General features: G+C 42.1%; 1 protein-coding gene and 1 long non-coding RNA gene across 2 annotated transcripts in view; one reads left to right on the forward strand and one right to left on the reverse strand.

Moving 5' to 3' along the window:
* ERCC4 (ERCC excision repair 4, endonuclease catalytic subunit) lies at positions 1-17,394 on the forward strand. The gene is made up of 11 exons (XM_065030440.1): positions 1-239; positions 1,159-1,339; positions 5,537-5,732; positions 6,562-6,769; positions 7,743-7,923; positions 8,269-8,397; positions 8,946-9,056; positions 10,176-10,767; positions 11,946-12,038; positions 12,698-12,810; positions 14,293-17,394. Exons 1-11 carry the CDS (start codon positions 45-47, stop codon positions 15,024-15,026), a joined length of 2,733 nt encoding a protein of 910 aa, XP_064886512.1. The 5' UTR covers positions 1-44; the 3' UTR covers positions 15,027-17,394.
* LOC135575465 (uncharacterized) overlaps positions 17,009-25,806 on the reverse strand; it is a 15,249-nt gene continuing 6,451 nt past the window's right edge. The window contains exon 2 of the long non-coding RNA XR_010466285.1: positions 17,009-21,082. This is a non-coding gene — a long non-coding RNA (uncharacterized LOC135575465). The remainder of the gene's footprint in view (positions 21,083-25,806) is intronic.

The following is a 25,806-nucleotide window of genomic DNA, read 5'->3' on the forward strand; positions in this document are numbered from 1 at the left end:
GCGCCGCCCCGCTCCAGCAGGGGGCGCCGCCTCGGCTGCCGCGCATGCGCCGCTGCCCCGCGGCCATGGCGGCGCTCCTGGAGCACGAAACGCAGATCTTCCTGGAGCTGCTCCAGCAGGACGGGCTGCTCATCTGCGCCCGCGGGCTCGGCCTCGACCGCCTGCTGCTGCGCTTCCTGCGCCTCTACTGCGAGCCCACCAGCCTGGTGCTCGTACTCAACACCAGCCCCGCCGAGGAGGTAAACGGGGTCCTGCGCCGGCCTGTGCCCGCCCCGCCTCTTCCCCCGCGCCCGCCGCGCCGCTCGGGTTTGGGGGAAGTGACCCTGTCAGTGCCCCGGGCCGGGTGGGGCGGTGTGGGGCCGGTGGGGGGCCGGGCGGGCCGGTGAGGGGCCGGTGGGGGGCCGGGCGGGCCGCGGGTCCCGTCCTGTGCGCTACGTCCCGGGCTTTGCGGCTCCTGAGGAGAAGTCGTCAGACCAGACGCGTTTGGGATCAAATCAAGGCCCGAATTTCTACTCATGCAGCACGATGGTGTCCTAGTAGTAATAACGAGGTTAAATAACCTTATCTACGTAAGCTGTAAATAGTAGAAATCAGTGAGTAGCCAGCGAGCAGAAAGGGGTGAAACTTGCCAGCAGGTTTGTTCAGAAAATGCTGCTGTGTGTTGCCCGGGACCAGGGAGAACTCCCCCATCAGGAGGTGAGGTTCTGGGGATTTTTTGTCGTGACCTGAGGTGAATAAATCCCACAGCTGTAGTTCAGAAGGTTGAGCTTGATGTATGTGCCCTGCCTGCTGTTGTTGTCCTTGGCAGCCGCTCAGTGGACTAAACAACGACCTCCTCCCAAATTCCCTGTTAAGTCGGTATTAAAATTGCCTATTATCTGAAAAAGAGCTATTAAAATATAAGAAAAGGTTTAAGTATTGTGTAGCTAGTACTGAGGATACATAGATTTTTAAATCACCCTGGATGAGTCTGAAACTGGACAAAGCATACCTAAGCAGAAAAAAAATAATGATAATTCAGACCTCCTTAGGTAGTATCTTATACTGTCATGCTTTTAATGTGTTTTCAACAGCTTCTCAAAATTACCAGAGTATGTATAATTAAAGTTTGATCAGTTACCACAATGAAGTGTTGCATTTTTATTGCATTTGGTTTAGGAGTATTTTATTGATCAGCTGAGATCAGACGGAGTTGTTCATCTTCCTCGGCGTGTTACCAATGAAATTACAAACAATACTCGATACGAATTTTACACACAAGGAGGAGTCATCTTTGCAACAAGTCGAATCCTTGTGGTAGATTTCCTTACCGACAGAATTCCTGCAAACCTCATTACCGGTAAGAATTTAATGAAATAAAAGTGAGACTGTTCTGTTTGAAAATATACAAAGCTTAATTCCATAAGAAGAGTTCTACTAACCGGTATTGAGGCTGAAGAAGTATTCCTTTTTTTCCACACAAAGACTGAGATAAAATGAGTAGATATGTAGTTTGTTTGTTTGGGGTTTTTTAGTTGTTTTCTTTGCTCCAATTAGTTTGCTTGACTTACTCATACCGTTTGAAAACATCCACATTATTTTTAGATATTGGATCATGCGTTTGTATGGCTTTCTGATATCAGTAGCTGGCTACAAAACAAATGAGCAGTTGAACTACGCCCTTGACGTAAAAAAACTATAAAATTCAGACTGGCATTCAAAGGGGAATAATTGAACTTGGGGAAATAGCGTCCTGTGGTCTATAGGACACTGGCCTGTGATTAAAACTGATTGTAGATGCCATGTTTTGTCAACAATGCACACTGCCAATTTTTTGCATGAACAAAGTTCTCCTCATGCCTTTTCCTATCAAAAAATAGCAATATCATACTAATCTTTGTCTGGATGCACCTTGGACACTATCTGAATAGCAGTATTTTGAAGTAATGCTGTAACTATCCTTGTAAAGATTTTGGTTATCGCTTGGCACCTTTTTTGTTGTTATGTAGGATTTATACATGAAAGATGTGTTTTCCTCTCATGTTCTGTTCACCTACTCCCCCAGCCACTGCTATTTTTATGTTCTTGTCTAAGCTGGAAACCCTGGAGAGTTAATAAAATAGATATCTAAGAGCCAGGAATACAAGAATATTTTACTGCTATTTTTTAACATCTTAATGGCTATATATATAACTGAGTATTGAATGCTTAGAAGAATGTAAGTTTCCGCTTCAGAAACTGTATCCTGTTCCTTTTAGTCAGTGTGTTAAAAGCTCCAATCTGTGAAACAGTTTGAACAGTTTTATGCTGGAGCCGAAGGACACCAGATTTGTTAATTCTGGTATTTCTAGGTTAGAAATGTGAACACATTTTCTGGGCATTTTCTCATCTTCCCCTTGGCTGCTTCCTCTCTACCTTTTTGCCCTACCAAAGAGGAAGGACAAAAAAAAACAAACTCCAAACAAACAAAAACCACCACCTTTGGACTTTGCCAGTATGAAAAGAAGAAATACATTGCAGACTTGAAAAATAGCCCTGTCCTAGAATGATAGAATGACCGTTGTACTAGTTTTTGCGTTGCCACTAGAGGTCAGTGTGACAGCAGCCTCCACAGACCTGCTGCATTTAAAATGTGGGTGACACCGAGTTCTGTCGGAAACGCATATTACCTGTGTGTGACAGTGTACAACAAAAGCTTGTAATAGTGTTTCTTGAGGAGTTACCATGCACATACTTCTTTTTATTTTGCTAGGTGTTATAAATGTTTATAAAATTGGTGTAGAGTCACGTGTGAATTAACACCTGATGAACTCATAAATTCACCTAAATGAAGGTCAGAAATGATCACTGCAGTAAAGAGCTATTATTCCTGGTGCTTTTGGCCAGACAGAAATGATATACTTAATAGCACAGTAAAACTGGTGCAAGGTGCTGTAGTAAAGCATGGCAAGTTGTTTCTGGCAGGGCTTACACAGCACTATGAGCTCACTTCAAAGCAGGAAGATTGACTGAAAGCAGGGAGGCATTAGGGTAAACACAACGCCTGTGTCTCCTGTGAGGTCCTTGCGGAGTCACAAGACAAACTGGAGGATGTTTAATAATCAATGTGATCTTTATTAGGTCCTGAAAAATTTGCTTCATAGGAGAGATGCAAGAATATCTAGACAGAAAAATACTCTGTAGTGGATTATTGCGTGACTTGATCATGAATGGCAGCAGTTACACGGAATTCTTTTTCTTATAAATGCTTTTTAATTTACAAAGCAAATGCATGGCAAAAACAATGGCTGGGTGCTGAGTTGAAGAAACTTGTTACAGAAGTGAAACACACTGTGAGTTTCAGCTTCTGTAGCTACAGTGTAAAACCTGTGATGTTTGATGTCCTTTGCTGCCATTTTTGAAAGGCATTTATCATTCACTGGAAGCTGTGAACAGATAAAAGTACCACAGAGGCCTCACTTCACTGAGGGGGGGTGAAAAAAATGTAATGTGCTATTTAGCACAATTAGGCGTGAGTTAAAAATAAGGCTTGGTTTTAACAGGGCTTGGCTGAGTGAAGTGCAAATCCTGGAAGTATTCACCTCAAGCACTTAATGTAGTTAAACTGTTGTTTCACTTTCTCAGTACTAAAATGCATCTTTTTTTCTTGACACACCCATGGCCATGAAGGAAATTGGAAGTGTACTCACACAGTTGATGGTTCTTTCTGTCCTCAAGTGTGAACATGAATATCAGAAGGTGTAGAAAAGCAAAATAAGTATTTTCAGTAGTTCTTTGATTATGTAAACACTTGGACTATTGCCAGTGAAACATACTTGACAAGTCTGTAATTCCAGAACTTCTCTAACAAAATAATTTGAATATCACAATCTTGAACAAACCAAATTTTCTTTGTTGCAAAATTGTGTCTTGCTTTTTCTTTTACCCTTTTCAAAAGGCTCAAGTTTTGCCTCAGGAGTAAAGAAGGAGTAAAGAATTTTCTGAGATCACAGAATGGACTGGGTTGGAAAAGCCCTCAGAGATCACCCAGTCCAACCCTTGGTCCAACTCCAGTCCATTCACTAGATCATGGCACTAAGTGCCATGTCCAATCTCAGTTTACAAACCTCCAGGGACGGTGAGTCCAGCACCTCCCTGGGCAGCCATTCCAATGCCTGACCACTCTCTCTGCAAAGAATTGCTTTCTCATCTCCAGCCTCAATTTCCCCCGGCAGAGTTGAAGCCCATGGCCCCTTGTCCTATTGCTGATGCCTGGGAGAAGAGACCAATCCCCACCTGGCTAGAACTGCCCTTCAGGTAGTTCTAGAGAGTGCTGAGCTCAGCTCTAAGCCTCCTCTTCTCCAGACTAAACAAGCCCAGCTCCCTCAGCCTCTCCCCATAGGGCTTGTGTTCCAGTCCCTTCCCCAGTCTTGTTGCTCTTCTCTGGACCCGCTCCAGCACTTCAATCTCTTTCCTGAGCTGAGGGGCCCAGAACTGAACACAACACTCCAGGTGTGGCCTCCCCAATGCAGAGCACAGGGGAAGGATCACTGCCCTTGTCCTGCTGACCACGCTATTTTGGATACAGGACAGGATACCATTGGCCTTCTTGGCCACCTGGGCACACTGTTGGCTCATTTTGAGCTTCCTGTCCATTAGTCCCCCCAGGTCCCTTTCTGTCTGACTGCTCTCCAGCCACTCTGTGCCCAGCCTGGAGCGCTGCAGGGGGTTGTTGTGGCCAAAGTGCAAGACCCAGCACTTGGCCTTGTTGAACTTCAGCCCATTGGAATCAGCCCATTTTCCAATCCATCCAGATCCCTCTGCAGAGCCCTCCTGCCTTCCAGCAGGTCGACACTCCCTCCCAGCTTGGTGTCATCAGCAAATTTGCTGTTGATGGTCTCAATCCCCTCATCTAAATCGTCAATCAAGATGTTAAACAGGACTGGACCCAACACTGACCCCTGGGGACACCACTAGTGACTGGCCGCCAGCTGGATGCAGCCCCATTCACCAGCACTCTCTGGGCCCGGCCCTCCAGCCAGTTCTTAACCCAGCAGAGAGTGCACTTGTCCAAGCCATGGGCTACCAGCTTTTGCAGGAGTATATTATGGGAGACAGTGTCAAAGGCCTTGCTGAAGTCCAGATAGACCACATCCACGGCTTTCCCCTCATCCACCAGCTGGGTCACCTGATCATAAAAGGAGATCAGCTTGGTCAGACAAGATAAGAAGTCCTGTACAAGTTTGGGGGTTGGTTTGTTTTACTTTGGTTTTGTTGATTGTTTTGTGTGGGTTTGTTTTGCTTGGTTGGTTTGTGTTGCATTTGCGTTTTGTTTGGTTGGTTTTGCTAAAAATGTATCATTAACCCAGTTCTGTTCTTTGGGGATTCCGTGATACTGAAATTGTGGAATTGCTTGGTTTGAACTCTGGAAAGTTTATCCAACCATCACTTTAGAAGAATTAAATTGCTATTGTACTTTATTTAAGAAGAAAAAGTTAAAATAATAAGTTTTGAGGAAGAAATCTATACAAAATTGGAGCTTTCTTTACTTGCAACTTGAAAACCTTTATTTTGCCAGGCATTTTGGTATACAAAGCGCACAGAATCATTGAGTCCTGTCAGGAAGCATTTATCTTGCGACTTTACCGCCAGAAGAATAAGGAAGGCTTCATTAAAGCTTTTACAGATAATGCGGTTGCATTTAACACTGGCTTTTGCCAGGTGGAAAGAGTGATGCGAAATCTTTTTGTCAGGAAACTTTATCTGTGGCCAAGGTAAGGCACCTATTTACTTCATTGGAGAGTTAAACGTAAAAGAAAGATGAAGGATATTACAAAGGGTTCCAGAGAAGATGAGGTGTATGCAGCCACACTGATAATTTGTGTTCCCTCTTGTATTCCAAAACAAATTGCATCTGGTTTTTGACGGAAGACGTAGTCTTAAAGATGCTAAATTTCTGTATGTATTTTTCAAAATAGACCAAAATTAAATCTGTAAAGAGCCGAGCTCTATGGTATAGCTCTCCTTCTAGGCAATAGAAATCACAGCAGAAAGTTACATTGCTAATAATTTAAGAAAAGCTGCACTTGATTAACCAGATTACTTAAGCCATGAAGTAGCAGGAATAGAGTCTGTCGGTTGTGCCATTCATGGAGGTGTTTGTTTCCAATTATGATGAAACTCCGTGGTCTCTTTCTGCTTGTCGTTGGAAGCCAGGAACGTGGCAGGATCTGCTAGTGGATCCACGTGATTCCAAAGCATTTACGGACCCTTTCCAGTTCCTCTTTTACGAGAGTTTTTTTGTTTAATAGTTGTTACGTGTAATAATGATGTGGAATCTAGTGCAGCAGTTTCCCGCGGATCGTTCAGCAGCACTGCAGCCTCGCATCACTAGAACGACCACAGTTATAATTGTGGCATAAGTGGTTATCTGAGGCTGTTCACAGGACTGCAGAATTCACATCAGTAGAAACTGATTTATTTTGCAATTAACTTACTTGTTTACATTTAAAACAAGCATAATTGTAGTTTATACAAACTTTTGAATAATTGCAGGTTAAGCAAACCATCCATGTAAATCCTAATAAGCTGTTTTCCTCTTAGATTTCATATAGCAGTGAACTCATTTTTAGAGAAGCATAAACCTGAAGTGGTGGAAATCCATGTGTCGATGACCCCCGCTATGCTCGCCATCCAGACTTCAATCCTGGACATTTTGAACGCGTGCTTGAGAGAACTCAAACGTTACAATCCAGCTCTTGAAGCAGAAGATCTATCTTTAGAAAATGCTATTGGTAAACCTTTTGACAAGGTAACTGTTTTGATAGTTTTGCTGTGTCTAACTACGGGGATGTAGATTTTCAAACTGTCTGCCATGCAAACAAAAATATTATTTGTAAAATAAAGAACCATCATCACCTGATTTTCTCCCATGACATGTTTATTTGTGGTACAAGGAGAGAAACTGTTCATCTGTAGTAGTGATGGCGCAGTTGCCAGGAGGGTTTTTGGTGTATTTGTATTATTGTTCTTCATTTCCAAAGTCCGTGCAGTAAGAACATCCTGATTCATGGTGTGTTAGCAGTATGAAGATGGCTGATTTCCACTCAGAATACTGCAGAGATAACTATGCAGTTATTTCCACGCAACCCCCTTGGTTTTTTCCTCCTGAATTTCCTGCCTGCAGTTTTTCTTTTCCCCAGTAGCAGCACTGTATACAATATATGACATGCACATGCATGTATCTGTCGTATCGTTTAATCCTAACATATGCCATTAATTGCGTGTGCTTAATTTTTGGCAGATATGCAACGTTTGTTGTACAAATGCTTTCTGTAGGGTAAAATCAGAAACTTAAGCCGTCATAGTGAAACATGGTTATTTGTTACCCGTGATTTAATCTCGATGTGAGCCCTTCTATACTTTAAATATTTTGAAGTATTTTTCTTCTGCTCTGTAGGTTGCATGTCTGCATGGTACTTACCTTGAAAATTCGATACTAAAGCTGCAGGCCAGAACCAGTGAAATAAGGGTATTTTTTATTGTATGGGAAGAAAAGCACTGAAAGCACTAAGTGATATACATCTGCTAATTGTTGAAATGTTTTACATAAAGGCATCTATGCAATGTTAACTTTGCAACAAATGATTGCTTATCTAAACAAATACCTCACAATCACATCTTGAATTGGATATGGTTATTAACTTTGATATAGTGGCATTCCCTAAAAAGGAAAAAAAATACCATATATTTGACATCCTGAACTTTTCAATTTATATTTCCAGACAATACGTCACTATTTAGATCCTCTCTGGCATCAACTTGGAGCTAAGACGAAGTCTTTGGTCCAGGATTTGAAGATACTACGTACTCTGCTACTGTACCTAACCCAGTATGATTGCATCACTTTCCTTAATCTTCTGGAGTCACTGAAAGCAAGTGAAAAAGCTTTCGGTGAAAATTCAGGTAAACGCTGAATAACCGTACAAGTTAATGGGTGAAACAGGGAAATGTTGACTTTTTTAATTAACATTCCCAAGCATAAGAAGGTATCTAATTAGGTTTTATATAACCAGCCATAAGGACGTAGGTTTTTATTGACAGATAATGCTTTCATCTTCCCACTTAACTGCTGTTACTTAACAGTGTGAGATTCGCATGACAGTTCTGTCTTGTGTTAATCTAGCGATTACACAGCAGGCAGGTAGCACGGGTGTTCCAGAGGAGAGCTTGGGGCTTTCTTACTGGAAAGGATTGAAACACTTACACGTCGCGAGTGTCAAACTGCTGCTGCGTTCTTTTCCTCTTCAGGTTGGCTGTTTCTGGACTCCAGTACTTCAATGTTTGTCAATGCTCGAGCTCGAGTTTATCGCATTGCAGATGAGAAACTGAATCAGAAAGCCAAAGTCCCTGAAAAAAGTGATGTAAAGAAGGAAAATGGTACTGATCGTTCCTAATCTTGAGAGTGTCACACGATTTCAAATGCTCTGCATATTATTACTTGTGCTATGATTCCCTGCATGGTCATACACAGCCCGAGATCTCAATCTGTTAGCTGGGATAAGCTTTTTAGTTCAAAAAGCATATAATAAACAACAAAAAAGAGAGTCACAAAGAAGGGGTTCTGAGCTTGCTCAGAGGATCATTGGGAGAGATTCTGTGGAATTGTTTTGGAACTACATTGGTGTTTAGCTTGACCTTTTTTATGTGAAGGGGTAGGAGGCTGCTTTTGCTTTTATCGAAAATACATTCAGGAGTTTCAGAACTGAAGAATGAGCGAGTATTTTAACTTTTCGCTTCACTAAAGCACTTATCACCATTTTTACATGTTTCTGTCCAACCCGTTAGCATAGCAAGTTGCACATGTAGGCTGCTGAATATCGTATTTGCCAAAAACCATCATGCCATTGACATCTAACCACTAATTTAAAGTTCTGAAGGGTATTTTGGCTGTGGGAGCTGCTGTGTTCACTCTTTCTTTGTTTCAGAACTGAAAAGGGAACTGGTTCTAGAAAGTAACCCCAAATGGGAAGCCTTGAGAGAAGTACTGAAAGAGATTGAAAATGAGAATAAGAACAGTGAAGACCTTGGTGGTCCAGGTGAGAGAACATTAAACGATGTGAATTTTCTACTTGACTTTGGAGAGAAGGAGCCTAACTCTTTATTGTAGTTTACTAAAGAGCTAGTTTTAATAGTTTTTGGAGCTAAGACAACTTTATTTAGTTTTGCATAGTATATGTACACATAGTTTTACATAACCTCCTCTTTAGTTCTTGTTCTAAAGGCGAAGCGCTGTTGCTTGCTCTGCAATGCTGTTTGGGAAAGAACATGTATTATTACTAAAAAATATTTTAACTTACGTTTCAATATTGTATTGACACCTTAGTCTCAAAATCAATTAAACTAATAAGGTGGACATTTATAATAATCGAGGTACCATTCACTTGTTTCTCAAGTTTATGTTAAAAAGAGAAACGGGGGTTCTGTCTTGTGCCCTTTCCATCCCTCACATGCTTCCCATGGACCTGAAAATTGGCTTTTCCAGGAGAAGCAGCTAAATGGGGTAGAAAGCAGAAGGCAAGTGTGTTTCTAACTAACAGCTTTGCTGCCTTTCCTATTTTAGGGCTTTTTATCTCCTGAAATTTCAGCAAGCTTTATTTTAGGAAATAGTAAGGGTAAAAAAGCGCTCTGTTCTCCCACCCGCAGTGTTCTGACTCTGGATGAGAACTGGCTCTCTCACCTACTGTTGGAGGAGTTAATCTGAGTCAGCTTGTGGAAAATTGTTGTTCAAGGCCCACAAATGTCGATAATACTGTGTGAAACTTGTATTTTTTAGGCTCTTCAACACAACTGCTGAAGGCTTTAAATTAGAATGGTCTAAGTTATGTTCTCACTTATTCCACGTTAATTGTCAGTATGTTCCAATACATGCTGTATCTGCCTCACTTCAGATGCTCAAAAGGAAAACCTCACTAATTTTTATAGCGTAAGAATAACAAATGCTGAACTTCCATTTAGGTTCCCTAACCTTGTTTGGTACAAAACTTCACGCAGTTTAGACTCCCTGAAAGTCCAGAGCAACTCTGACAGCCAGACTGATGGCATTTGACAGGCGTGCGTCAGGAGCGTTGAAAACCATTTGCTCTAGAGGTGTCTTGTAGCTGGGTGAGAAGTACAGCAGAACAGCTAATAAACATGGTATTGTTTCTTGACTGCAGGGCAAGTGCTCATTTGTGCCAGTGATGACCGAGCCTGTGCACAGCTCAGGGAGTATATTATTGCTGGAGCAGAAGCTTTTTTAACAAGACTGTACAATAAAACCTTCGGAAAGGATGAGAAAGCTGCGGAAGTGTGGATTACGGACAGAAAACCCGTCAAGTCCAAGGGAAATGCCAGAGCAGACGCTGGGCCTCAAGCCAAGAAAGCCAAGCTCACCGCTTCTTCAAAACAAAATAAAAACAAGAAACAGCAAGAGCGGACTATAATCCAAATGATGGGGAAAGCTGAGGAGGAAAAGAAAGAGGAGGTAGAGGCAGAAGACAACAAACAATTAAGCAGCAGCCCAGAAAGTAACACCGAAGAGACCGTTCCTGAGGACTTCCATGTGAACTTACCCTCGGATTGTTACTACGGCATTTTCAAGGACCCGCTCACAATTATTCACCCGTTGCAGGGTTGCACTGATCCCTATGCGCTCACTCGGGTACTGCACGAAGTAGAACCAAGATACGTTGTGTTGTATGATGCAGAACTGACCTTTGTTCGGCAGCTGGAGATCTACAAGGCGAGCAGGCCTGGGAAGCCTTTGAGGCAAGTTCACTGGATCATGGCAGTTTCTTAACCCTTAGAATGAACACACTTTACTTACTACAGTTGAAACACCATTTATTTGCATGTGAAATTATGACCTCTTGAATTATAATGCTTATTACTTTCATCACCTCATTAAAATTATTTGCATAAATTTAACAGAGCACTTGCAGTGTTGCAGTCAAAGATTTGTAGATATGCAACAGAACTGAAAATGGAAATCAGTTGGGCAGTATTTAGTGTGTCTGTACTTGACGTGCAGGTAAGGACTCTAGTGCAGGTATAAATAACAGAACTCACAAAGTATATTGCATGAGGATAATTACTGGGTTATTTGTACATTTTATTCATTGCCTAATCAGCACGTGTTGTATCTACCTCTAGCATCATATTCCCACAGTTCAGAGCGAGAAAATCAGATGCAGTCATGCAAGTGAGGGTTAGGAGATGCAGCGCACGGAAAATGTAATAGGAATAAAATCATGGAATGGTTTGGGTTGGAAGGGACCTTAAAGCTCATGTGGTGCCACCCCTGCCATGGGCAGGGACACCTTCCGCAGCCGGGGCCTGCCCGCCCTGCAGACCCTTCCCGACTGTCAAAATGTGTAACACCGCCCTTAAAACGTATTGAAAAAAAAGGACTGCGCTGAAAAGCTATAGGCAATTAATTCCTTAAGGTAATTAGTAATTCTTTTATGTTCCGTGCAAATCCCCGTTTGTGGAATAAAACTTCAGTTGTGGGTGCGTTTATCTCTGCAAGATAAATGACAGCTTGTTCTTTGCAGAACCTGTGATTTCCTTGTGCAGATATATCATTTTTAAACCCTGGCTGCTGCTGTTCCTAACCCAGGGTGACTGCAGACTCTTTAGTTTGTTACAAATATTCCAGTTAGAAGTGTCCCTGTCTTCTCCATTACGCCTGTTCTGTGTCCCTGCTGGAGGTGACTGAACCTCGGCCCGCGCTGGCTGGGTCGCAGAGCCCCCGTGAGGGTGGCTGCGCGGGGACACGGGAGCTCTGGCTGCGGGAACTCCTGCTGCCGACTTTGGAATATAGTTACAGAAAACCTCGTGGGTTTTCACTTGCCAGGCGCTTACTGTTACTGATCTTAAATGCTGGTTGTGGTGTTTTTTAATTGAATATGAATCTTTGTGGTTTTTCTTCCCCTCCAACCCTACAGGGTTTATTTCCTCATATATGGGGGCTCAACAGAAGAGCAGCGCTATCTCACAGCTCTGAGAAAGGAGAAGGAGGCCTTCGAAAAACTCATTCGGTAACAAAATCAGTTTATTACCTTTATTATTGTTACATCGGTTACATTTTAAGTAGAGTGAAGGCTTTAAATAAACTTTTAATTCAATTGCTTTTCAGATGTTGAGCTTTCCCACTGAGAATCAACACACAGTCAAAACCTTTTCAAAGCACCTGATATTTTACTTATTAATTTGGGGAAGGGGGGGGTAATATTAAATTTCAAAGGCTAAACAGCACCACTTGTATTTTTCCTAATTGTCTATGAATTTCATTTCTGGAAATGTGTTTTGGTGCGCAGGTAGCATTTCTTGTAAGATATCTCTAAGTTGTTTTGGGGAACAACAAAATCCTTTTCTTAGCCTACGTAAGACAGCGTTTTTCCTGATGGTGTCTTCTCTCCGGGTTGTGCTGCTGTCACTAGTTGATAGTCCCTTTGTTTCATGTGCCTTGAGAAGTTGTAAAAATAAATCAGATGGTAACAAGTGCTAACAAAAATTAAAATAGAAAATGAAAATATTGCATATAGCCCAGCAACCTGGAAAAAGTAGTACATTGCGTTTCTGAGATTTGCATGAAGTATTAAACTACATATAATTTTACATCTGGCTGAAGGTTATGAAATTATTTTGATCTATTTTTCTGATGTAATTGTGGGTTTTGGTGTTTGTGGGTCCTTAGAGAGAAGGCTGGCATGGTTATTCCTGAAGAAAGAGAAGGAAGAGACGAAACAAACTTGGACCTCACCAGAGACGCTAAACCTGCCTCTGCTGCTGCTGACACGCGCAAAGCAGGTGAGCGGCTCCTCAGGCTGCTTCGCAGCTCCGAGCCTCGAACAACCTGTAGCTGTTGTGTTTAAATCTGTCCAAAGTGTCTGGGTGGTAGGCACGGCGCAAACTGACTGTGCGGTCTGGGTGGTGCGGAAACGTTATCTCCCGTGTTCCATCGACCTCTGTGCAATGACAATGAATCGTGTTTCTCATTGAAAAGCAAATATAGATTAGTGAAGCGTTTTACCATTAAGACAGATACACCTGGATTGTTTCTGGGCAGCTTGCTGGCTATGGACTGTCTAGTAAGATGATGAAGGGAGTGGAGCACCTCCCTTATGAAGAAAGGCTGAGGGAGCTGGGGCTCTTCAGTTTGGAGAAGAGGAGACTGAGGGGGGACCTCATTAATGTTTATAAATATATAAAGGGTGAGTGCCATGAGGATGGAGCCAGGCTCTTCTCGGTGGCAAACAATGATAGGACAAGGGGTAATGGGATCAAGCTGGAACACAAGAGGTTCCGCTTAAATTTGAGAAGAAACTTGTTCCCGGTGAGGGTGGCAGAGCCTGGCCCAGGCTGCCCAGGGGGGTTGTGGAGTCTCCTTCTCTGCAGACATTCCAACCCGCCTGGACATGTTCCTGTGCGACCTCACCTGGGCGTTCCTGCTCCAGCAGGGGGATTGGACTGGATGATCTTTTGAGGTCCCTTCCAATCCCAAACATACTGTGATACTGTGATATTGCTTGCAGGGAGGTGCAGAGACATTAAAACATGAAAACTGAAGCCTGCAGACAGTCAGAGGTGGTGTTGTCCTTGAGCAAGTAGATGCTGGAGACTCCTTTTGGTCTTGGGAAAACAGCTTGCCTGGGGAAACACCTGTAGATTGGGGGTTTGTCTGCTTGCTGCGAAATAAAGCATCTTTTTTCTTCTGTTGCAGTTATAACCACAGCTTTGTTCCTTTCCTCTGACATGTATACTTCGTCTTACAGCTCTGCCACTGTTTGCTTTGCTATCATTTTTGGAATCCTGCTTTCCTTTACCATATGCTCTCTCATCTTTGTTGTTACGTCTTTTGTGGCCTTGATGCTTCAGTTTCTTCGTGTGATCTGTAGAGGCTAAAGTTTAACTCCTACAAAAAAATGCCATATTTCTATGGGAAACAGCTGGAAGTAAAAGGGCCAGTTTTGTTATCTTGTTTTGCAGGCAACTTAAAGATTTTCCTGATGTACTTAAATCATTTTCATCTACAGTTTAGCGTATTTCACTGTCACGTATACAAAGCTTATAGCAGGTAGCATGATTGTTCTCTTAAACTGCAGAGCATGCTCCATGAACTACTGTATATAATTAGACATTGGATTTTTCTCTATAACAGTGAAAAACTAAGTAAGGTCTGGATTTATGATACTGCTGAATTTGAGATATAATTTGAGGTGTCGAGTCCGTGTATACAAGCAGAGTCAGGAGTCAGAAGCATTATTTACTTGTATTCATTTTGCTCTTTAGGTGGACAGGAACAGAAGGGTGTTCAGCAAACTGTAATAGTGGATATGCGGGAGTTCCGGAGCGAGCTGCCGTCACTGATTCATCGGCGCGGTATCGACATCGAGCCGGTCACTTTGGAGGTTGGAGATTATATTTTAACTCCTGATATCTGTGTAGAGCGGAAAAGTATCAGTGACCTGATTGGTTCCTTAAACAACGGCAGGCTGTATACACAGTGCGTTTCTATGTCCCGTTACTATAAGCGACCGATCCTCCTGATTGAATTTGATCCTAACAAGCCCTTCTCCTTGATTCCACGAGGCTCTCTGCATCAGGAAATTTCCAGTAATGATATTACTTCCAAACTAACTCTTCTAACGCTCCATTTCCCGAAGTTACGGATCCTGTGGTGTCCCTCTCCCCACGCCACTGCTGAACTGTTTGAAGAGTTAAAACAAAACCACCCCCAGCCCGACGCAGAAACAGCGATGGCCATCACGGCAGATTCTGAAGTCCTTCCCGAGTCAGACAAGTATAACCCCGGTCCTCAGGACTTTCTGTTAAAAATGCCAGGAGTTAATGCCAAAAACTGCCGTGCCATAATGAACCACGTGAAGAGCATTGCAGAGCTAGTGACGCTGTCAAAGGATGAACTCGCCAAAATTTTGGGTAATACTGCAAATGCCACGCAACTCTTTGAGTTTATTCACCTGACCTACGAAGAGGCAATTGCTAAAGGAACAAGCAAAAGGTGACTCATGGGATTGTTCAGCGTGGGGCACAGATAAGCTTTTCTTGCACAGAACTTTGGCAAAGTGCGTGAAATGGTTTAACAAGTGCCCTCTAAGATAACCAGCTTTCTTGCTAATGCTGTTCCATCTGTTTTAACATTTGAGTTAATTATTACTGAAGGCAAGTTTCAAGAGGGAAAAAATGATTTTAATAGAGAAATGTCAATTATTTTTATTAAAGGATGAAAAGAAAAGAAAAGAAAGCTACAGCACTTTAACCAACTTTGTGATACCACTCAATGAACTAAATTAAGTTCTTCACCAAGTCCTTAAGAATTAAATGCTAAGACTAATTGATAAAGGTGTTGAAAGTTAGGTCTTGGTAAAGCTAAAAATGTACCGTGTTTTAATTGGCTTCTGTGACGTGCCACATGATCTATCACTGCTTCTGCCATTTTTATTAACGTCTTACTCTCTGGAAACTGCCGATTTCCAGTTGACAGTGACGGAGCGATTGAAAGACGTTGCGGTCTTTTGTCAGGAGTTCGTTTAGAACATACTTGACTCAGTCAGGAATTTGAGAGCATCGTCATAAGCCTTTGGCACAGTAAAGTACAATTTTATGGTATGTTCTACATGATATTTTCTTGCTTTACTGGTAGTTACACCTTGTATTTTGACATTCTGAAGTCAGTACAGCTGCATGTTGATGGATTTTGCCTCCCTCTGGTACAGGCTGGGTAGACGGCGCTGGCACACCGCAGCCCAGCTCTCAGCGTGCCTCACTTATGCTTCTAGGACGCCTTATTTCTTTTAATCAGTTTCGATAGCTCTTTCACCTTATTCACTTGAAAGTGGAAAATCATTGGGCCTATTCCTTTATACCAGAATGTATTTCCTCTGACAAAATGCAATACTTTTTAAAGTAAGATTTTCCAATATTGTCTTCTTTCTGTGTCCTATTGCACTTGCATTTTTATGTCTTAAATAGACCACCTGTCAATAAACTCAGGAAAGCTATTGGCACCTGGAAGATGAAGTTTTTTAGCATTCCGTGTAGCATAAAGCATAAAGCAGGGAAGTGTTATGCTTTCGATAGTTGGTCAATGTGTATATTGTTGAAGACATAGATTCTGCACTGAACTTTGATATGACGACTATGTAACAAACTGCGGGTGCCAGCAGGGCTGGGGCTGGGGCTTTGGGTGCTAATGTATTTACATTGGCTATTTACAAAATCTTTATCTATAATGACTTGCACATATGTATTTGTACAATTCTAATGCTAACAACAGATTAATATAATATCCATCATTAAAGGAGGAAATATTGATTTTTCTCTATTCAGGCGCAGTAAAAACTGTGCTGTGCACTTTCAGTGTTTACTGTGCATTTGAAGTGTGACCTATGAATTTGTTACCTTACAGTCTAGGGCTGCGCTGTGACAGATTTCCAAAGTGAGCAGTTTTCTGCAAATGCAAATTTCAGTATTAAATATATCCATAACTAGATTAAAATTTGTTCATTGTCTTGCTTGTCATTTGGCTCTATTGTTATTAGAACATTTGTATTTTTAGTGTGTGATTTATAATCCACATCTCAGGGTTTCTATTGCCCTAGATTCTAATTTATTTAATTTAATATAAGAATTTGTCTTTTCATGAGACTTTTGCTTATTCAAAGCAATAAGCTCCAAGTTCAGGGTTGAGAACACCTGTAAAGTGGTGCTAAGAGAACAGAAAATCAGAGCAAGAACACAGCTGTGCTGAACACGTGGCCTGTAGAGCCTGGTTCAGAAAGGAGAGCTGACCAGCCTTTGTGAACATGTCTTGTTTTGCATTTGCATCATTAAGACGGTACATTAAGATGTATAAGGTGAAAATAAAGGGTATATGAAGAGGGTATAAGTTGTAGCTGTGTGTTACACGCTAAATCGTGATCACATAATGCAATTAAATAACTAATATTTGCTAAGTATTTATATTTGCCTTTTGTTTATGTGTGTGGAATTTCTGTAAAGTTTTTTGATATTTTTTTTTCAATGCAGGGTTTGGCTTTTTCTTTAATTAGACCACCAGTAATATTGCTGTACGTTGTTATTGTTTCTTGGTGATTTGGCGCTTGACTTTGGGTTGCACATCAGTGGCGTGTCCTGGGGGGGCTGGTACAGGCAGTGCACAGAGCTGCAGGGGCCTTGTCTCCTGAAACACCCAACCAAAGGTTCTCCTGGATGGAGGCGCAACAAGGTGTTTGGGGGAGCGCTGACATTCCGTGGCCTTCTGGTGTTTGTCAGCTTCTGTCACCCACGGGGATGAAATTCTGTATGTCGTCTTCTCATTGCTTGATGTTTTGACTTTGGGATTTTTTTATATTAAAAAAAATAGTGCCCTCAGCTTGGGAGTGTCTCAGGTTCTTTCTCACACATTTCAAAGTCACTGAAGATGTGAAACCCATGGCATTTATAAACTGTTGGGAAATAAGTTAGTAAGCTGCTTGTTCCTGCAGTTTGTCCTAGGCTTTGATTGCACAAAGTTTCTTCTAAAATAACAATAAAACCAAAATCTCTTAGGAATAAATGCAGGTTAATATACATTAAGAAATACACTTGGCAGAGGATGTTGCAGTTCTGTGCTGTAGTTACGCGGGTGCTGCTCCTGGTGGTGGTGACCTTGGTGTTCCAGCTGTGCTCGCAGAGCAGTCGGTCCCTTTGCCCGCAGGGTTCTCTGCCTGCGCTTCCCAACCACAACCAAGCTGCTTGTGCTGCGTGAACACCTGGAGCAGGGCTCTTCTAGTTCCAGCTGTGTTCATCGCTTTTATTCATCCTTGCAAGACTTTAATGCAAACCAGTTGACCAGATATCCACACTGCTTATAAAACACACAGCTATACTGTAAAAAATGGACTCTTAAAGTCCCAAGGTTTAAATGTGAGGATTTTTGTGAACGCAAAGCTTTCCCATTTGCCAAGTTCAACCACAAATAACTTTCAAAACTAAAAACTTTTGTCTCTTAAGCTTTCCTTAGTCATCCAGAGTTCCAATTCTATGACTGTAGAAAAGAATCCAAAAGCAAACATCTGACAAAAAATAATTATTAAATGCATACATTATTTATTTGCCAAACAGCATAAAGGAATGTAACTGAGGGATTTGTCACGTGGGCTTACTGACCATTTTTATTTCGGGCTCCCAAAGCTGGGTGCTAGCGAGGTTCACGACCCTTTCATAAGGGCTGTTTTCTGTAGGATGGAGTTCTCCTTACTCAAAGAGAGCCTGAATTAGTATTCAGTTGGTCTGTTTTCTACAATGTGTGGTTTTAAGAAATGCAAGTAGGCTCATAAACCAGAAAGTTTGAAAACGATTGCTCCAGGATTTTGTAATACTTTGTAATTATAACTTATTTCATGTGCTCGCTCTTTCTTGACGTAAGAGCAAGAACTTCAGATATATGCAGAGTTACCTCAAACTAAGCATAAACCCTTCTATGTTTTTCATAGGAAGTCCTTAATATCTACCTAACTGGGAGCTACTTTCTTGCATTGGAAATACACTCACTGGCAATATATGCACTGATTTTTCTTAATTTGCAATTGCATACACTTTTTTCCTAAGGTTTTCCGCATTTTTCTATACTTACCCTTTCCAAACTTCCTCTCTCAAATACTGTTCCTAATATCCTCTTCCACAGCTGGCTAGCAACCTAGTCAAGAATAAGACATAACTGATATATATATTTGTCAATAATATTTCTTGCTTCTCTTTTTTTTTAATTTCCAGTTTATTTTAAGTTCAGCTTCAAACCATGAAAATAATGTCCCTGATGTGCAAGATGAGGGGGGAGAGTTAAACATCAAGAATCTTTCTTGATGTTTATCAGTTAAAAGTGACCGAACTGCTAACAGCAAGTTTGGTGAAGCTACTCGTGTAATTGTTGGGTAGATCTCTTGTAAACTGGGGTTGCTTTTGTCTGCTTATTTTTAAATCAAAGTTCAAGTTCTAACATGTATGGATTTGAAAGGCCGGATGCTCCATCTGGTACAGAGTGATGGCAAAGACACAAAGTATTTGGTAACAGAAAAAGAACCTTTAAACCTTCCGGCCCCGCTTGTTTCAATTGTTACAGGTGCATTCTGAACAATGCACTTTCTGTACAGCTCACAGAACGGGACGCTCTTGGTCTGTAGGGAGCGCTGGTCGGAGCCGCGGGACGCTCCTCACGCAGAGGTGCCCCGAGCGGGAAAGTGCAGATCACAGCCCCAGTCCAGAGAGCCTGCGGGACGAGTCCTGTCCGCACCAAACCCCAACCCACACCTGGAGACGTTTGAGCCACCTCGCATGCAAACCTTGGTCGTGAGCAGCCTGGACAGCCAGCCTTCCAGAGGGGAAAGGTGTCCCAACCAAGGCTCCAACCGCAGCAATCAATCTGCTGTGTTATACTTTGTATACCTGTTACAGTAAAATGGGGCTTGTTAAATATTAGCGTTGTACTGCACATCACTAGCTGACAGAAGTCATGATCAAGATTTTAGTTTTTGCTTTGATAGTTCCTTGACAGAAGGTTTGAATGATCAAATACTAAGTTATCTGAATTTTTTCCATAAAGTGTTACTGATATTCAAACCTACTGCATTTTTCTTTCTCAACTCCATCAGGTTCTTTGGGATCCCTGACATATTTCTAGTGGCTTGAATAACACATGCATTATTACCCAAATAGAAGAATTTCAGCTGGTACCCACCAGGAATCTCTGACTTTCCTTCACTCTTTATCAGCTTTGCCGATAGCGTGTAACGTGACACATCCGCGTTTGCACATGCACACGGGGGATCTGTGGTGTGGGTAACACGAGCCTGCACATCTTCAGTGTCCGCAGCTCGGAAAATGACCCTGACAGAGTAGGCTGAGCCCAGCCCCGCTGCTATTTATAAACTGTTTGTTTAATTGGTGGACTGCACCAAGAATAAATAATGAGGTAATTCTGAAGATCATTCCCAGAACAGTCAGCTGCGATTGTCTCTGCAAGTCCGAGCTGTCTCCTCTCCGGGGTTTGGTTAGGTTTGGTTTTTAAAGCGTTTCGTTATCTAAAGGTGAACAGCTTCTATCTCAATGCAACTTTAGGAACAGTACAGTATTTCAAGAATGAAGCATTCTGCATGGGAGGGTTTGAATTGTTCAGTGAATGTTAAAATTGTTAGAAGTTCAAATCCTGACATGGGATCACAGATTCTAACCGGGTTGGACATGAAGTTCAAATCCTGACGTGGGATCACAGATTCTAACCGGGTTGGACGTGAAGTTCAAATCCTGACATGGGATCACAGATTCTAACCAGGTTGGACATGAAGTTCAAATCCTGACATGGGATCACAGATTCTAACCAGGTTGTACGTGAAGTTCAAATCCTGACATGGGATCACAGATTCTAACCGGGTTGGATGTGAAGTTCAAATCCTGACATGGGATCACAGATTCTAACCGGGTTGGACATGAAGTTCAAATCCTGACGTGGGATCACAGATTCTAACCTGGTTGGACATGAAGTTCAAATCCTGACGTGGGATCACAGATTCTAACCGGGTTGGACGTGAAGTTCAAATCCTGACATGGGATCACAGATTCTAACCAGGTTGGACATGAAGTTCAAATCCTGACATGGGATCACAGATTCTAACTGGGTTGGATGTGAAGTTCAAATCCTGACGTGGGATCACAGATTCTAACCGGGTTGGACATGAAGTTCAAATCCTGACCTGGGATCACAGATTCTAACCGGGTTGGACATGAAGTTCAAATCCTGATGTGGGATCACAGATTCTAACCGGGTTGGACGTGAAGTTCCTTCCATGCAAAATGGAAAAATAAAAAAGCTTTCAGGTACTGAAGTACTTTCAGCCAATACGGGAAGGCTGCCAGCAGATGTTTTTCCAAGCTGTTGTACAGACCTTATTTACCTTGAGTAACAACCTGCACTTACTGCACTAGCTATTACATCATTATTTAGCAGTTCTTACAATGTACCTTTTAGGAGTCAAGAGTCTTTCTCCAAATGCAGGCAAATAATCCATACACCAGACTATTCTAACTGTCAAAAAAAAAAAATAAAGGCAAGAAAATAAATTCAAATGCCAGTAAACAAGATTATTATCAAATAAACTAAACATTAAATTAGATTTACAGTTATTTACAAAGCAGCAGCTTAGATTCTAGCTCTATTTCATTTTATGAAAGTGCATTGTAAGAGTAATCAACCTAAGAAGAATTGTTGTTTCCCAGGCCTTATTGCTTGTAAAGGTTAAACTGACTTCTGTGACTGTGCTTATTAACATCTGCTCTGGCTTTCAAGCTTTCCATTAACATGGAGACAGCACAAAATTGTTGGTAACACTGAAGGATTTCCCATAGATACCAAAATTTAATTCATTTATATTAAAATAGCATTCAAACACCTACATAGGTTCCCAACAGATCATACATAGCTGGGACCCACTGTACCCATTCTATGTAACAGGTAATATCACTCCATCGTGTATCAGAATACTTGCTCATCAAGGCTATCCCAGTTGTTATAATCACAAATCCGCTTCAGTTCCTGGTGGAGCTGGGAAGACACCCTCCCATCTGGCTCCTGCCCAGCGCCAGAGGAACCGCGGCAGGCAAGGCAAGCGAAACAATCTTTTATACAGTGCACTCTTTCAGAAAATTTAAATGGTAATCACCTTTATTAGTGCCTATTTACACCTTGGTAAATACTCTTCTACTTTCTTTGTAAAAAGGATTACCTTTTCTGCTTGTTCCAATGGATTTTTGTGCCACTGAGGCACATAAGGAGGGAGGGAGGAACTTCTAAGCTCTGAAAACTCAAGTCCTAAAACATGCTTTCGTTAAGTAATAAGCATAATCAATATACAATGACAGTCTTTACCAAAAACCTAATTCACCCTGAAGTTTTCTCAGCTCTGTATGTGGGGAGAACCAGCCTCCTCACTTGAAGGTGCTTTGCTTCAGGGCTGAGAGGAAACAAAGAAAACGTAACTTTTCTAAATAACTCCCTCACTACCTTGTGTCAAAACTACATTTTAAAAGTTGCAATTTACCCCCTGAAGAGCACAAACATCCCAGGGAAGACTTTTTACCACCTGTCAGGCAAGATTTCATCTGCTGGAGTCTACCAATTGAATACGAACACAAATCACCGCTTCCTTAACTATTTACGCAAGTTGATTTTTCGGCTGGGTGTAAGATGCTTGTATTTTAAGCCTGCCAAGTTGATTAATGACTTGGTCAACGTAAGTCTTGGTTCACACGGAAAGCATCTGCAGATAAATAAACCAAACACTACTGGCCAATTTATAACATTGTATTTGTGCTTCCACTCTGTGCATGCTGAATGGTGGCAGCAGCAACTGAATCAAATGGGGACTTTACAGCTTCCCAAACACCACAATCTGAGAATATTTCATTAGAAATATTTATAAAATAAATTTCTCAATCTGGGATCTGATTAATTTCCTAGGGAAAGCCAAACTTAGAAGTAAAAACAACCCTGTGCTCTTTGAAAGCATAAAAACAAAAAGACAGCTGCAGTCACGCTGCTGGGACCCAGGTGTGAGAAGCTGCGGAGGAGGAGGAGTTACAGCAGGGTGGGTGGTGAAGGGTCCTCGTTGAGACAAAAGTGTGTGCTTAATAAAACTACCATGGACAGAACGGGCCGTGTGCGGCGTCCCGCTCCGCGGGGACCAGCACACGAGCGCTGCCGGAGCCTGAGCTGACTCACGGCTGCATCAGCGGGAGCGTGGGTGACAGTAAAACTGGGTTACACGACCGAGCCAGTCACATCCTCCTAATCCCAAGGAACAAGCAGAACAGATCCATGAAAAGGATTGTGCTTACAAGGTAGGATGAACATGAATAATTAATTTTCAGGGAGTGCAAAAAGATGTGATCACCTTCAGATTTTCCCCATCTGTTGCTAAGCAGCATTCCTTAGTCACAAGCTTTGACTTACAAAATGAACAGCAGCCTCCGCACATTTTGCTATTTTTACATTTTAAACTGTTCTTTTGCCAAGCTTTCGTTATAACTACATTTCAAAATGCTCTGGAACCAAGTAAGATGATCCCGAGATCTCTGCATCCCTTGGGAAAAGGTCTCAGTCACGCCTGGGACAGGCGGCCATGGGCTCCCTGGGCTGCAAAAGGAATTAGCAGTGTCCACCTCCCACGTACCACAGTAAGAGCTTTCTGCCTCCACATGAGAAACTGAACTTGCATCATGAAAAAGGCAAAAATTCCATACATTTGGTTTTGTATATTCACCATCACTTCCAATCTGCACAAACAAAATCTCAGAATTTTTCCCGTGGTGGTGGTGGTGAATTAATTGTATTAATTCTCTCAGGCTGTACAAAGGATGCTGTTCCAACAATCAGACACCCATTCGATGTTCTGGGCATGCTGACAAAAATTAAAATTAAATCAACTACCTCTCTGTGTGACAAATTATCTCTCTCATTTAATTAGAAGTAAAGGGCTGGCTGCCAGTGTTCCAAAAGAAATACCAAACATTCCCACTGCAAGCAGCCTCTCCTCAAATGCTTTGATGTATGACCAGAAATTACAGAAATCCTCATTTTTGAAGACCAAGAGAAGCAACTGAGAAAGCGTTCAGGATCTTCAACAAACTGTGGGCTACGGATAACCCACACTTAGCTCCCATGTCTGCAGTTTAAGCACATTACCCTGGTAACCCAGTTAAAGTGTGAATTGACTGTTGGCTTGATCTTCTTTGACGTTCACGACAAGAAGAAATGGCAAAGCAGAATGCCATTGGCAGTCCTGTGGAGTGCACGGCTTGGAGCAGAACATGCCTTCCAAGGAGAGAAAAGACACGTTCAACAGTTACAGCATCCCTTTTCCTACATTTCTACAGAAAAGGCAGAACGTTTTTGCAGGATCTGCTAATCCAGCACCAAGGTGATAAATTATACTCTTTTCTTGCTAGTCTCTCTACTGCAGAGCAGTAAATAAGATGACAGCTGCCATCAATAGGGGTTTTGCCATTTGTTAGGGGTTTTTTCCCCTACTGGCGAGAGACTGACTGGAGATTCTGGAGTCCTCTGCTGAACCACAGAATGTATCTTCAGCTCACGAGAAAAACACTTCCCAAAGGGATATCCTGAAAGCCTCCCCAGTCCCCTGGGCTACCTGCAGCAGCCCCGAGTGCCACACAGCTCCCAAGAGCTTCCCTGCAGCCACGGCCCCAGCACACACCCAGCAGGCGCTCCGGGTCCTTCCAGATGCCTCAGCACTCACAGAAGAACATTCTACCGGCCCCATGATCCAGCGATAGCCCCCAAACTCTGAGCAGCTGCATTATGCTGCCTGTTTAGGGCACTGTTTTGGCAAGGAGTAACACCTATTGAAGAAGCTTTATCACCTATTGAAAATAGCTTTAACAACCCAGGCATCTATAGTCACTGACTGCCTGGGAATAGCTGTAGATCTAGACTTTACATCTACATGAGGATACATCCCCAGCCAAATTATTTTTGCAGAGAGGGTCAACAGTGCCTCTCTCCCTCTTTTTGTATACCTGGGGGAAAGAGAAGCAGAGATGGGGGTTTTTAATCTTGATCAACCTCTTTTTCCCCCCACCAGCTGCTGAGTAAAAGGGCAAGAACAGAACCTGCGGCCTATGGGTAGATGGACTTTGTCACCAACTCAACGTCCTGGCTGCAAACCTCCCATTTGTGCAGAGCTGCAGAACCACGGCTGAGCAGGGAAGCACGGTGGCCTCTGCACCCGACGAACAACAGGCAGAAAAGTCCAATGCGGGCAAAACGGATCAGTGCAGGGGATACGGTACCCCGTAGGAAGAAATACCTGAAAAAATGGAAGCTGCTAGGAGGATTAGAGGAAAGAAAGAATGGAAAGATTTGGATAAACTATATACCCAGACTACAGCTGGCAGATTGTAACAAACCATTTTTTTGAGCCATACTTGACTCCTGGTTTCTGTTTTTTAGGTGATAGCGTAACATTTATATAGTAAAACAAAAACTCAGTTCAAAAAATATAGGAAAAAACTGTGCATGGTAATCTTTCAAACACTACAGATACACCTTCTATTCAGGTATATACAGAAAAAGCTAGCCAGAGAAAAAGTTTAGGCAATCGAGTTATATTTAATGGCAATGACTGCTTCTTAGACAAAACACTGTTATAACGACCTGCACATTAATATCACCATTGAAGGCAGATCAAGCACAGACTCCAGTATTTCTCATAGGTTAAGAAGAGGCTCAAGAACAGCATTCTAGTTGTATTTATTTCTACTCTTCGAATTTCAGAAGATTACAAATATTTTCAGTTTTCCAGAAACAAAGATATTCAATGAAGGTTTGCCTTTACTGTTTGCTGGTTGGTTTGTTTGCTCTTTTAGCTGGAGAAAGTAAAAACATAGGTTCTAAGCTTTTAACCTTAGCATCATTGACATTCAACCATCAAACACAAATTTAAAAATGGAATTTAAATGCCACTGGTAAATATCTATTTCTTGTGACAGACTATTCAGGTTTCAGTGCAAGACTGAATTTACAATTAATAGAAATAACTGATGTTTGTTAGTGCCACAGCTTAATGTAATAAAAGACAATGTTCATGAGTTATAATTATTTTCTCAGATGTAACCCTAAGTGTATTACTGTTTTCTTCTACAAGAACTCACTGATGCCCTCCAGTGAGCTCTGTTCAATAAGGTCTGCACCACTACACCTGGCAATGGACAGTAAAGCTGTCTGCAGGATCC

Source organism: Columba livia, chromosome 15, assembly GCF_036013475.1.
Source record: "Columba livia isolate bColLiv1 breed racing homer chromosome 15, bColLiv1.pat.W.v2, whole genome shotgun sequence".
In the NCBI taxonomy this organism is placed as follows: Eukaryota; Metazoa; Chordata; class Aves; order Columbiformes; family Columbidae; genus Columba; species Columba livia.